The 14,818-nt window shown below is 46.4% G+C and overlaps 1 protein-coding gene across 2 annotated transcripts in view; it reads left to right on the top strand.

The window, feature by feature from the left end:
- Positions 1-14,818, top strand: part of SLC44A3 (solute carrier family 44 member 3) — an 879,170-nt gene that overhangs the window by 107,686 nt on the left and 756,666 nt on the right. The window contains exon 1 of one of the 2 annotated variants that reach the window (XM_078641253.1): positions 1,065-1,222. The exons of the other annotated variant lie outside the window; for it this stretch is intronic. Coding sequence (XP_078497379.1) covers positions 1,199-1,222 — 24 coding nt within the window. The 5' untranslated portion in view covers positions 1,065-1,198. Of the gene's footprint in view, positions 1-1,064; positions 1,223-14,818 lie in introns of those variants that run through there. 2 annotated transcript variants of the gene reach the window in all.

Raw genomic sequence — 14,818 nt, forward strand, 5'->3', positions numbered from 1 at the left:
AGTTTCTTTAATACATACAGAGGCCTACTTAAATGTACACACTACATTTCAATGCTAATATAACTCGAATAAATGCATCTTAATAATCATGAAACACTGCAAACGATAAAAATACATGTGAGTGCGTTTAAACCATGAGTATAGTGCACCCATACAATTTATAGTGCTATAAGAGCTCTATCACCTTCAAAAGTTTCTCTGCATCAACGCTCGTACCCTTTATCAGGGCAGGTTAAAATGAACTCGAGCTACAATGTCCCTTTGCATGTGTATAACCGTCCACTAGTTGCCTTTGAGATTGATCGACTCGTTGTGGTGTCTTGTTTATTTTCCTCAACTTGGACTCTGCCTTTCAAGGCAGCGTCCAAATAGAGGAAAATACACAGGCCCATTCCTTTGGTTTTGGGAAGGGTGCAGACAGTGTCCCAAGGATACGTTCTAGAGCAGCCCCATCACAGAGAACTGCCACTCACACCACCGCACAGCCCCCTCTACACCTGCGTCAGCAGGTCAGGGGACCCAGCTAATACAAGGTAGCTGGAAGGATTTACCCTCACTCGAGTCCAGTTGCCAGCAGCGCTGTGTTCTATGTGTCTTTCATTATACCATGCTGCATTGACCTATATACACCTTCAAGTGTCGGCTAGAGAGTAATATGCAGGCGCTTTACTCGGGGAGTACGCTTGAGCCTCCTGAACCTAGCAGGACGAGGAATGCCTGTTCCTCAAACAGTATGCTTCTGAGGTGTGCTTGATCTCTGTGCCTGTCTGCGTAAGGTGCGCTCGCACTCCTGTGTGAGGTGTGCCTCACGCAGAAAGGTGTGTTTCTGCTATAAACGGTCATATGACTGAGTCCCAACAGGTATGCGCACAGCAGAGACGTGCACTTGTGTATAGTGTGAGGTGCGCGTGGCCCCCAACACGGAAGCCCCAAAAGTGCTTGAGCCCCTGTGAGGGTGGCCAGGTGCGTCCTGGCCTCGCGCGCCTCCCTCCCTGGCACTGCGGGCTCCAGGACTGCGCGCGTGACCAGCCTCTCCCAGTCCCATGACCCCTCCCTCCCAGTCCCGGGGGCGCGCAGCAAATCTAGGCTGGGAGCGTCCTGGGGCCGCCTCCGCACACTGCAGAGCGGCCGGAGCAGAGGTCGCCCGGGCACCTACCACCTCTCCCCGGTGTGACCCGAGCCCCCACCCGACACCGATATGGCCTGCTGTGGCGAATACCAGGTATGGAACCAACTCCCCGTCTAGTTAGTCCCCCTGCTCAGGAGTACTAGTAGGAGCTGCTCCTGCGTAGTGACGACTTATAAATAAGTTCTACTTGCTTCTCCAGGCCTTTACTAATCACCCCGGGCGGAGACGGTGCCTACAGTTGGGTCACAAGCTGGCGCCCCGCCCCCTTAACCGTATACACTCGCCACCTCCACTGATTTTGGAAGGGAACTCCTGTTTCTTCAGAGTATGCAATTCTGTAACTTCTTAAAACTTTCATCCTTCCCTAATGTGCTTCAACTCGAGTGGGGGCTGTAGGAAGGGGGTGGCGGGCACTACTCCTCGCGCTTTCTGTTGCAAGGATGGGGGCGTGTTTACTTATCTTGACATGTGTGCGTGGAGTTTACGAGCCAGGAAAGAGAAGCCTGCAGTGTTGATCACCACCTGCTGTATAAACACACCTGCTTCTATGCGCACTTTTAAAGGGACCATACAGTGTGCAGAAACGTATGTTCTTTTCCCAGTCCTGTAGGTTTCCTGATTGTTTGATGTTCGTTGGGTTTTGAGCTTTTGCCACACCATTCACCAGATGGCTCATATAAAACCCGGGAACCGTCAATTTTTTTATATTTATTGTTTACGATACCTCTTCGAATATTCACGTCTCCCGATTGTATCTCAGGCTTTGGTCGAACCTCCTTTTTAACCCGGATACATAAATGTTCGAAAACATGATCTTCTTGTCAAACCGTTGGTTAGTTAAACGCTCTCCACTGAGCAATGTGGTGATTTGCAGGTCACGAATTCCAATATTGCTGACCCTATTTCCGTCCTTACTTCAAGCTTGGACATGGGCAGTCAGCCATACACTTACGCTGACGTTGTTTGTGTTCTGCTTTTGAACACAATTATGCAATGTGCTGTATTGAGGATTGTTTTGAAAAATAAATAAATCATATAACGGGAGCACCAAAACAATGCAAAGGGAGAGAGAATGCGAGCGGCTCTTGTTCTCTGTTTCTGTGCATGTTTTATTTTTATGGCAAATTGCATTCTCGCGACAGTCTTGGACCCGAGGATACATCTTGCGCCGGGAAATAGAGCAAAATGCAAGATTTGTGTATTGCGGAATTTCAAATAATGCCCCCAATTTTGCGTGATTATGCCAAAGGCTATTGCGCAAATTTATCTCAAGCGTAATTATTTATAAGCAGCGGTCAGGTTGCTGCATTCGTAGGATTGTCAGCTGAAGAAAAAAAAATCCTCAAAGCGATAAATAACCAGTTGGCAGGAGATGTCATTGTAATGTGTTGATACATTTTGCACAAATGTAAAGTAATGTAGTAGTACTTGTATAGCGCACGAATCGACCCATGAGGGTTTCTCGGCGCCTGTACGCATACCGATGTGGAACCCTTCCTGGCTTTTCCCTGTGAGTTGCCCACTCCTGGGCACCCCCAAGGTGAAGCCAGGCATCCTAGCGTTGTTGGGGCCGTTGTGGATATTAAGCAAGCTATTGCCCAGAGTTGGACCCATGATTAGAATAGGCACCGAGGCGAGAATTTTCAGGACCGAGGAAATTGAGCCCAAGACCCGCCGAGGCGGGAATTGAACCCTAGACCCGGGCTAGACCTCTGCATCAGGGTCTGCCGCCATTGAGCCACACTTCTCCTCCAAATCATTGTAATTGTATGTTTTAACACCTTGCTTTTGCCCTACTGAAGAGAGACATAGGGGAGAGGGGAATGTAAGGAAAGGGTGGGGGGGCGGGGGGGGGTCGTGCTCCTCCTTTTGAACCAGTCAGGTGTGTATGGGAGGGATTACAAAAGTAGGGATTACAACCCACAAGACATGACTCTTGAGGGGAAGTTATGATTGAGGTTATAGAGGCTGGAGAAGAAAGTTTACAGTTTTACACAAATATTCTTGATCCATAGCTACCTCAGACTAACACTACGTGGCCCAGAGCTCCAGGGCCAGGCCTCCTGCACTATGCACAGACAGGAGCCCCTGGCCTGAGAGCACCTGACGGGGTGGGAGTGCAGGTGCCCCGTCAAGTTTCGTTACGTCACAGATGGACACTGCCCTTCGTTTTGCAGAAGACTTAAACCTGTCTGAAGTTGATTGTGTTTCCCAACCTAGAGGGGACCTGGGCAGACATTTCGGTCTGGAATGTTCCTAATGGACTCAAAGGCAGCATGAATAACTACCAATGGGTGAGATTAGTTCAATCATACCGCCCATGCTTCTCTGTACCATACAGCCACAATGCCAGACCTTTGACGAGGCTCAGCAGAAACTGGTCACAGAGTAAAGACTTTGTAAATTGGTGTGTAACTCAGCCTGGCTAGCATTGATGGGTTGCTGCTGTAAAGAGGGCTGGTCACCTGCTGGTGGCACGCATTCAAGTCCCTCATTACCTTCCCTAATGTAAATGTGTGTTTAAAGCTGAATTTTCCACAGTGTTGGACTGGGACAAGAAATAGACCCCGGCACCAAAATAAAAGTGGCTCCATTAACGAGGCAACTAGTTACAAAACAGGAAAACCCGGCCCACCTGGTTAATTGAACAGGCCCACAACTTCAAAAAAAAAACGGTCCACACATTGATCTGTCCGACCAGCCCACCGGGCACTGCCTGATTTTCCTATAGGTATGATCAATTTTGAGGAGAGAGAGTCAGGATCCTTTCAGTCTCTGTTTGGATATTTATAATCAAGTGGAGGAAAGGATCACTCGTCCTGCGCAAACCAAGGTCTGCAGGTACGTGGTACGTAACGGGGTGTCTCCCAATAAAAAGACCCTCATACACGTGTTTTAAAGTTCTTAGGTTCTCGTAGCGGTATATGATGTGTCCCCGCTCTTGTTTTACACGTGCGTGCGTAATCCTTGGGTCAATTCTTTGTGTGCACCCTCCGCCAGGAGGTTTTACCTTTGGTTTAAGGCAGTAGTGATCGTGGAAAAGTGGATGGTGGGGTAGTGGTGACAGTTTGTTTAAAAAACCCGGACAGCCAGATAAGGTACTTTAATCGGTCTGGATTCGGGTACAAATTATTCAAAATTGTGCTGCTGTGGAATCTGTTATGAATTCAAGCGCACTTTATGAATTTACCGATAACCGCCGCAATGAAACGCCACGCGACCGGCACCATGTACATGGCTCACGCCGCGCATGGGGATTATTTGTCATCAATCACTGCTACCTTTGACTTAAATGTCACCAACACACATCGAGCAGAACGGCTTCAGTACCGCTCTTGCCGCGAACGTAGACAGACAACGAGTTGCAATATTAAAGGGCTAGTCATTTTAGCACATTTCCCAACAAGCGGCACCATAATAACAACAGCATTACAAAAACTCAATTTTTACATAAGATAAATTACTTATCACATGGACAATAGCACGAATTGAAAAGGAGATAGATAATCGATTCCTCACGCAGAATGTTACCACGATAACAACAAACACATTCTGAAACAACATCAAATGGGCATATTGGCATACATATATTAACGGTCACTGTGTGAGCTCACTAAATAGAGCTATTAATATCGAATGTTACAAGATAATAATATACACAGCAAGCAATGTGTGTCTCACTACAAGCATGCCACTTGATAAAAAAACGATTATAAGGATTTTAATGATAACTACTCACCTGAATTTTGGAATGACACTGGAAGCATTAGAACTAAGGGCACAGCACTACAGTATTTGCAAAATCATCTACTCCACTGAAGCATGAGTATGGAAGAGTTGCCGCCTGATATGACCGTGATTCTGTGCTAAGTATTGCCATTTTTTAGTTACTTTTCAAAATCACCAGATTTTGAGCTTGTACTATTGTACATAATTTGTGTCTTTCCCTATCCCTATCTCCCCTATCTGTTGTGTGTATGTTTGTTTTCACTTTGCAGGTACAATGCGACCTTCTACTGCCAGAAGAATCAGGTTCTAAATTTACCTATTCTTTTCACTATTAGTCACTTCACCACTCCCTGGTCCTGAAGAAAGCCTACTGACCTTTTGGCACTTAAGGCTGAAACATGTCGACCTTTTTAACCACAATTATAAAGTGCGCTTGAATACATAACAGATTCCACAGCAGCACAATTTTGAATAATTTGTACCCGAATTCAGACCGATTAAAGTACCTTATCTGGCTGTCCGGGTTTTTTAAACAAACTGTCACCACTACCCCACCATCCACTTTTCCACGATCACTACTGCCTTAAACCAAAGGTAAAACCTTCTGGCGGAGGGTGCACACAAAGAATTGACCCAAGGATTACGCACGCACGTGTAAAACAAGAGTGGGGACACATCATATACCGCTACGAGAACCTAAGAACTTTAAAACACGTGTATGAGGGTCTTTTTATTGGGAGACACCCCGTTACGTACCTGCAGACCTTGGTTTGCACAGGACGAGTGATCCTTTCCCCCACTTGATTATAAATATGATTTTCCTATAGGCCAGCCCGACCCGAATTGTGCAAGGCACTCTATGTTGCCGGCCCTCCCTTTGTCAGATGGCGTCAAAGTTATTACCGATGTATAAAACAGCTTTCCTGTAGTGTCAGTGGATATCAGCACACTGGTATTGGGAAATAAAATGTTCTGCATGCACTGCATACTGGTACTGTACTCAGAGTTAGGGTTTCAGTTATGAGTATAGGTTAATGCCATATTGTCATAAGTGTGGCAGGAAGTGAAAACTTTTGCACATCATTTTGCACACTGAAGTTGGTTTGTTGACATTGGCGGCCAATATTTCCATTTTGTAGAAATAATCGTCTCTTGCACTTCTCTGATGATTATCCATACTCTACCCAGGAGCGCTCACTTTGTCCTACATAGTCGCATCAAAAAGATGTTAAGTCTGTTGATCAAATAAAGCCTGTCGGAGCAAAAATGATTAGCTTGTCACTGCCTAGGTAGATTGAGAGTTAATAAGTACATTTTGGTTCCATGAAACCATCTGCAGAACAAAAATATGCTGTCCCTAGATCCATCAACTGGGTTGCAGCTAAGAGTGATTTTTCATAATGTACTAACCATGCATCAAAAACATATGGAAACAATAAATGAAAAATGTGTGTGAATAAAAGCTATGCATTTTTAAATGTGCCCAAGAGTCTGAGTTTAGGAATTCTTGCTGTTTGTACCACTCTGAATTTGGGGTTATCCATAATATTGAGTGATTCAGAGGGGATTTTTCAAAATTCCTTATTTTCTGTCTCGTAGATTTACAATTGGATACTAAAAATCTACAGAAATGTAATCGAAAGTAATAAATATTATATGATTCGAGGTTCCAATACTTCTTTTGATAAAGAGTACCCACTTTTATGGGTGGGCTTATCACCCACCAGAGTAAAGGCTGCAAAATATTATATGGACACTTAAGATTTTTCCTTTGAATTTTAATCTATCCAGAGAAGTGGGTAGCTGGGTTATTTAGGCCAGAGTTGCCAGTTCCCAGGCAAATCTTCCAACCCCAGACATATCTGAGAACTAGATAACCACGCAAGCATAAAGTGTTATGGTTTGTGTGGATCCCACTATGTTTTCTTACCTTGAATGCCCTGAATATGTGAAACTTTGACTAGACTAAAATCACAGATTTTCCTCACAATTTCTTTCAGGAAAAAGGTCCAAAATCTGCGAGGATCGATTAAAATTCATCCTAACCAGCATTTCCACTTTTCTGCCTAAAACAGTACCCCACTTTGTATCATCAGCGACAAGAAAGGACCCAAAACTCAACATGGAAACATTGATATTTTTCCTTTCAAATTCGCTCATTCTGAAGTTGTGGCTAGCTGCAGTATTTGGGACAGGTTCTGCTGGTACCCACCAAATCCTACAAAACCCAGCTAAGTCTGAAAACTAGAAGTCTGAAAACTAGACTAGACACATGGGGGAGACCAGAGTTGTCTTGCTTATGTATTTTAACTCTGTTTTCTTACCCAGAATGTCCTACAAACATCAACATTTGGCTATAATCCTAGATGTTTTGCACATTTCAGCGTTCCCACATTTCTCCAGATAAAAAAATCCCATTTGTGTGGGTGGGCCTATTACTGGCAAGGGGATCCAATCAAAGCTTAGACCATGTGAACACAATGTAGTGTCAATGTGGTCATAGCATGGTTACACATTTGGTCTGCTCCAGTGTATTAAGTCAACTTGCAATGAGGTCGGGCAGCCTTATTAATTGGGAGAAAAGTGGGAATGTAGACTGACCATTTGTTAGAAGTGTCTGAGTTTTCTCTCACATAAATACGATGACAATAGTGTTTCTGATCAACACTCTGGATAAGTAAACTTGTGGAAATCCAGGCAAGCATCACTAACAAGGTTGCCCCTCCATTTTTTGCCCGGTAGACTGATGAGCTTTACGCACCTCTGGGTTGGTAGATTGGGCCACCTACCTCCTATCGGCTCATCCTAGGGGTAGTCCAACAACCCACCAGAGCATGAAGGGAAAAAAGTGTGAAATAAAATGTGTTGTGAAACTTATCTATCATAGAACTGGATTGCAGCCTTCAGCCCCACACAAGATATCTTCCAGCCCCCTAAGGGTGAAGATTGGCGGTTTCACCTCCTATCTTCCAGCCCAGGGGCAGATAGTCCACTAGACACACAGGTTGGTGTCATAAAAAAGAGTAGTATGGGGCAATGGCCTGCCTTGGCTTTGGGTCCTACCCCTGTACACCAGATAGTCATTCTTCCACACGGGGAGGCATATTGAGGGAGTTACCCACCTCTACTGGTCCATCTCTCAAAACTGGACCAAAGAAATCTAGATTTATTTAAATTTCCTCTCACTTTGTCATGGGGGTGGCTGCAGTATTTGGGCCTGGTGTCTAGTGGGCATTCTGCCCCTTAGGATGGGAAGAGTGGAGGTAAAACCTCAATATGTCCCCAGTGGCACTGTCAAAGTGTATGTGTACTCGTGGTGGGATATTCGGCCCAATGTCAGGATGTGCTGGCTTCAACCTATTATTTTTATGGGATGGACAGATTGGGGATCCCACCCCCTCGTCCATCACCCTCCACAGATGCCTAGACAAGTGTGAATATCATGAGTGGAGATGAGGAGCAAAAGGCCATGCCTAGGGTCCACTCCCCTCCCCACCTTGAAGCTATCCCTGGTGACTACAGGGCGGATCTCTACTCGAGAACTTCCCTCTTATGGCAGGCCACAGCAGAGAGGTGGTGCCATTGGAAATGGGTAATTTTCCCTTTTCAAGCAGTATCTCTTCTTTTGTGCTTGGTCCTTGTGGGTACATGAGCCTCGCCCCCAGCACTGTTCTTATTAAAACAGCTTTTCCCTTTCAGCTCAAGATGGGGCAACACATCCAAATCCCTCTAATCAAGCACCAGAAGGATTTCCTACCTTTAGTAGGAGAACAGGATATTTATGCCCTCTGCACTCAAAAGGTAGTGAGGAGAATGTGAACATCATTCTCTGCATAAAAGGGGTTAACTCATAACTACAATTAATTTCATATTCTCACTATAAAAGCCTAAAAGTGCAAGCATCTCCAGGTTTTCTTTTTTTAATATGGGTGAAAATCCCGTGTTTTCCATAGTGCACAGTTATGATTAGTAACTGCAGGGGGTATTAAGAACTTGTTGCTTAAAAACAAACATATTAGCTTTAAGATTATTAATTGTGAGGGACATGGCCATGCAGGCTATGGGTCAGTCTCAGTCTCTGAACTTCACTAGCTGCCCACTTTTGCCAAGTCTTCTCACATCTCTAGATGTGGCTTTGACTCCTCATTGTCCAAGGAAGTGGAGGACACTGTGAGGGTAACGCAAGACCTGGAGGAATCCCGATTGATGCAGTTGAGCTAGTGAGATGTCTCACAGTCACTTTCCCTGACATGCAGAGCGAAGATAGAAGCCACTATTTTCGAGCATTGAAAGAGGCTGATATCGACATCTTTTAGAGGAACCTGGCCTTGTTGGATCTACAAGATTTAGGGGCTGTTCTTGGATGGCGCCATTTCCTAAAACCAGTCGGCAGGATGTTTGCGCGGATGCAGGAGGTGCTTAGCTCTCGAGGCACATATTCAGGAGCACCACCTCTCTTCCAATTGGACACGCCTGCATGCCCTGCTGCTCATTGGGTGAGCTGTGGGTCTTCTGCCTATGATCCAACCTGGGGATGATTGACTTAGCATTTTGCTTGCTTGATAACTTTATTTCGGTCAACGACCATAAAAGCACAGATAAAATATGTACATACAATAAAATACATAAATAATTAAGAACCAGCAGCTAAAACGTTATTAAACAATCAGTTATCAGCAAAGAATGGCCAACATTAAAATTAGACACAATTAATCAAAGTGGACCTTCTACGCCACATACCGTACAAAAAGCAGGAGACCGAAAACACGATGAGGGGGGATGTATCATATTTTAAAATTCTGACGGCTTGAGCACAATGTTTTAGTCCCAAATTTCTACATAGTGGTACCAGCCAAGCTCTCCGGATTGCGCTATAAGCAGGGCAAAAGAACAAAACATGGGCAATGTCTTCTTTACTATTATTGCAGACAGGGCAGATTCCCCCCTCCTTGACCTGTCCATTTGCAGGTTAGTGTCCCAAGTGGCAGGCAACCGTGCCTTAGTTGTGTATATAGTTTTCTTGCAGGCGGAGGTTCTATTAGATCCAAAAATTCCTCCCTTCTGGGCACGAGTTTTACCTGCAAAAATTCCGAAGACAACCTGCCCATACTTGGCAAGCGGTGCAGCAAACTTAGGTTGTGGTGCCTCAAAGAGGCCAGCAGCTCAGTTCTCCGCACCACTGGACAACTCTCCGCCGGGGTCTCCCAGATTTGGGGCATTCCTATTCTATAGGCAATAGTTTTGATGTGGAGCAACCAGGGTATTTTCTTACTCTTCAACGACCTCCAGACAGCAGCGAACTCCACTCTGTAGTCCGCTAGCTCAGGTACTGTCCAGAGCCTTCTCCAGTACAAGAGGGGTCGGGCCGCTAATAATTCAGAGATGGGCTCCACACCTAGATCAAATCTCAAGGGTATGAGCGGGGTGCTTTGAGGTAGACCAATCAGATTCCTCAAAAAGGCCCGTTCAACCCTGAGAAGGCTTGCTATGCTCGAATGTCCCCAAAGTTCTGCACCGTAGGTTACAGCAGGTCTAGCTTGAACACTATAGATTTCGAGCGCTGGGGAGACTGGCTTAAATTGCGTTGTCCGCTGAAACTTACCTATGCCCCCTAGTATCTGTGAGAGCTTTAGGGTGGATTTGGCTACCTGGGGGCCCCAACCAAAGTCCTCAGTCAAAGTGACCCTCAGGTATACAAAGGTTCTCACCCTTTCGAGCGGGGTGCCGTTTAATGTAGGGCTAGGGCGAGTGCGTTTCGGGGGACCAAAGATCATAAATTTTGTTTTCTCTAAATTAATCTCGAGTCTCCGCGAGGCGCAGAATGAAACAAAACCGTTCAGAACCCGCTGGATGCCTGTTGATGTTCGCGACAACAGTAGGGTGTCGTCTGCGAACATCAGAGCAGGCACCCGACCTGACGCCAACCAAGGGGCATCGCTATCCCTGACTCTATCTAGTTCCCCCACCAGGCCATTTATATAAAGACTAAAGAGGGCAGGAGCCAGGGCGCAGCCCTGGCGTACACCTCTGGTTAAGGGAAACGTGCAGATAGTTCCCCGTTCTTCCCGCACCTCACCCGGGCATAGTTCCCTTCATAATACCGCTTCAAGACCTCCAATAGGTAGGGGGGAAGGCCAAGGTCTTTTAGGACCCTCCATAAACTCTCCCTCGGCACAAGGTCGAAAGCGGCCCGCAGGTCAACGAAGACCAGGTAGAGGCTGCCACCCTCGACACTTACAGTCTTCCAGAAAAGGACCTGCAGCCTAAAGAGTTGGTCCGTGGTCGAGATCCCTGATCTAAAGCCGGTCTGGAGGGTAGTCATTACTTCATACTCCTCCGCCCATCCCAATATTCTATCCAGGAGTATCCGGCCCATCAGTTTCTGGGTAGTATCCAGGAGACTGATTGGTCTATAATTTGCCGGATCCAAAGGGCTCCCCTTCTTAAAAATGGGGACAATCTCGGCCCCCGCCCAGGTGTCAGGTATTTTTGCCCCCAGTAGGACTGCATTAAACAATACAGTTAGGTACGGGGCCCAGATCTTTGGCTGAGAACGGAAAAGGTCACCCGGTACCCTATCGAGGCCTGGCGCTTTGTTAGGGAGTTGTCTAATAATTGCAGTCTCCACCTCCTTAGCTGAGATACTCTCACCATTTCTCGGGGCCATCCTCGCCTCGGTGTCCCTATGGTCTATCTGGTGTCCCATGCCCGAGCCCCCCCCCCCCAGTCGACACTCGTGGGGGGGGTCTTGGGCAGGAGAAATCCAGGAGGGACCATCTAACTCTAATGTCCCAGACCTATCTAAATAGTCACTGTAGCCGGTCACAGGGCTAGTGTAGAGTGCAGAGAAATGCGCCTCCCACACTGAGGGGGGGGGGGGGTATTTTGTAGAGGGATCCCCCCACCATCATTAGCATCGGAATTTAATAATGCCCAGAATAGTTTGGCATCTTTAGTCACAAGGGCACCTCTGAGTTCTTCCAACCTGTCTTCTTCCCACTCTCTTTTGCCCCTGATCAGCTCCTTTTTGTAAAACAGCCTGGCTGCCCTAATATTCGCTCTGTCCTTTGCCTTAATTGCCGCAAGGAGCTCCTTTTTGGAGTTCCTGCATGCATCATTAAACCAGTGGTGTGTTTTTGGGACATGCTTCTTAATTCTACTAATGGGGTAAAACACATCCCCTAGTACCTCAACTAGCTGTTTGTGCGTATCTAGTGCCTGATGCCAACCAGGCGAGTCACCCATCTGCTCTATAAAGGGAATAGCGAGTTGGTAGATTTTGGCAAGCTTCGAGCTTGAATCTACAAGGTGGGGCCACTTAACCCTCCTTCTGTTGTTGGTCAGCGTGAGAGAAAGTGTCATCGTGGCCGGTATGCGATCAGGGGTGGTCAATCCAAATGACCCTGGTTTAAAAGTTACTACCAGGGCATTGTGATCGCTGTCCTGTCTTTGAATAACCCTAAATTCTTTTAGCTTGTCCCAATTTTTAGCATCCACCATTAAATAGTCAATGATGGTTGTTTTGTTTGCCCGATTAAAAGTTGCCATTGCTGGGCGGTCAGGGTCCAATCTCCCATTGCACGCCCGCAGGGATGTTGCAAGGGAGAAACATTTTATTTGGAGCACAAGTGGTGTCCATGCCCTGACAGGGGCAATATTCGGGTCCGGGATATGCCATAATGCATCTACCTCGTCTTGGTCACCCAGTTCAAGACTACCCAGAGGTTCAAATTGGCAGTTAAAATCCCCTCCGAGGATTATTGAGATAGAGGGGTCTAGCCCTTGGATGAAAGATTTCAGTGCTGTAAATGTAGCTGATTCCTGGCCGTTCCTAGATGGCCTCGAGTAGGTGTTTATTATTGCTACTAGGGGTTGGCTTGGGGGTTTTATTAAGATACATTGGATATCCGGGGAGTTTGTTTGGAGTTTAGTTGCTTGGATTCCCAGGTGAGTTCCTATCCAAATTGATAGCCCGCCCGACGGGCGACGTCTGCCTGTAGATACTGCCAAGATGTCAACGTTGCAAAGGTCGTACTCGAGCTATCTTCTAATGCCCAGGTCTCTTGCATCAGGCAGATGTCATATGCTGCCATAAAAGTGGCCCACTCGGGAGAAAGCAGCTTATTTTTCAGCCCGGCTATATTCCAGGAGACCAACTTTAGGCATCCTTCTTCTGAGCCATCTGATCCATCAACTTCCCTAATCCCCCTATTGCTAATCCTTTCCCTTACTGTGTTGACAGCTTTTGGAGCCTCCCTCAGCATTTGTGGGAGAATATTTTCCTCTGTTGCCCCTGAACCTCTGTGTATTATATTTGTGGCTTCTAAGGGTGACATTCCTCCTTGACTAAGTCAGTCTACATCTTCCAAAGCACTGAACCTATTCCAGTGTGACTGTATCGGGAGTAGTGAACTGTAGGAAGACATGCCCTCCCTAAACCCCCCCCCCCCATTTAAAGTTCTATGTGATGAGGGAAAACCCCCCCTGTTATTGTGTGTAGATCTTGGGCGACAAGGTTCCAGGCTAGGAGTGGGGTAAAAGTACGAGAGGTGCAGAGGACATATTTGCGTTGCTGAACTATAGTGCGGGGCATTGCAAATATACCCTACAGCAGAGACATCCCTAAAATTCAGAATTATCACGTCACCTGCTACTGTCTTTGGGCTCCTCCCAATCCAGCCCACTTTTCTGGCTGACAAGATGTCCCCTGAGACATTCCCCGGGAGGGGTCTATTTACACTAAGCCACTGGATGCACTTATTTTTCAACTCAGTCTCCCTTTCTCTTTTCCCCTCAGTTAATGGAGGAACTCCTACAAGTGCCACTACATAGGACTGGGCTTCGGGGGGTAAGTTAATTGTTGGTGGCTGCCGAAAAAAGGTTCTTGATGTTTGCCTTTGTTTCGGTGGTGAAGTAGTGCTACTAATCCCCTTATCGCCCTCTCTTGTCTTTGGCGTCTCTTTCGCTATGGCATTTGCCGAGTTTCCTGCTGCTTGGCAGACCTGCTTCTGAGCGTTAGTCTTTGGCAGGTGTTGTGGTGGATCATGCGTGGACTTTTGGGGAATTGGTGGAGCCACACCATTGATGGTCTGTACTAGGGGGGGTTTATTTTCCACTACTCTAGTTCTTGGAACACTTTGAGATGGGGTATCAATGACATGAGGTACAGAGTTTCTCACTTGTTTGGCTGGCTCGATTATCCCTCCCCCCTTTGTATTTGTGGCAGCAATGAGTTTATCAAGTTTTGAGACCAGAGGCTTAAGTTGGGCAACAATAGTCCGCTTCAAGGATGCTTGTAAATCGGCAACCATGTTTGTGACCCAGCGTGGTATTCCTAGCGAAGGGCCAATTTTACTGGTAGTCGGTGTCACCAGGTCATGGTTTGCTAATTTATTATTACCCAGTTTGTTTAAGATATTTCCTTTCTTTTTCCTCATGCATGGTTTATGTACTGCTGTCCTTTTCTCCGGGGAAGGGGGCGACAGGGTAATTGGATGCTCCTCCACGTCTATAGAAGTCTCAGCGGGCATCTGACTGCAGGGCAAGCCACAAAAATGAGCCAGTGTCCAAGACATCAATTGTGGTAGCTGAGCTGTCTCTTCCCGGGTTTTGCATGCCTAGTGTAGGGGTTATCGATAGCCTCCTCTCTGTGTTCTCGATAGCATTAACCACAACACCAATGGTCTGTTGAAGCATTTTATCGATAGCCGTTAGAGTTGGTAGAGGTTGCGGTTCAGCTGCCAACAGCTTGGTGTGTGAGCGTGTCTCGGGGGCTATAGTCTTATTTACCCATTGGTCATTTTGGAAGTGGGACGTTTCAAAGTTGGTAATTGCTAGAATATATATAACGATCAAACGCCCCACCGCAGGGTCTCCCGCTACGTTGCTAGGGCACTATATACAACAAAAAGCTTTAGTCCAAATGGAAACAGTACCTTTGTGAACTTCAGTGGAAAATGA

This window comes from Lissotriton helveticus, chromosome 1_1 (assembly GCF_964261635.1).
Source record: "Lissotriton helveticus chromosome 1_1, aLisHel1.1, whole genome shotgun sequence".
NCBI classification, from domain to species: domain Eukaryota; kingdom Metazoa; phylum Chordata; class Amphibia; order Caudata; family Salamandridae; genus Lissotriton; species Lissotriton helveticus.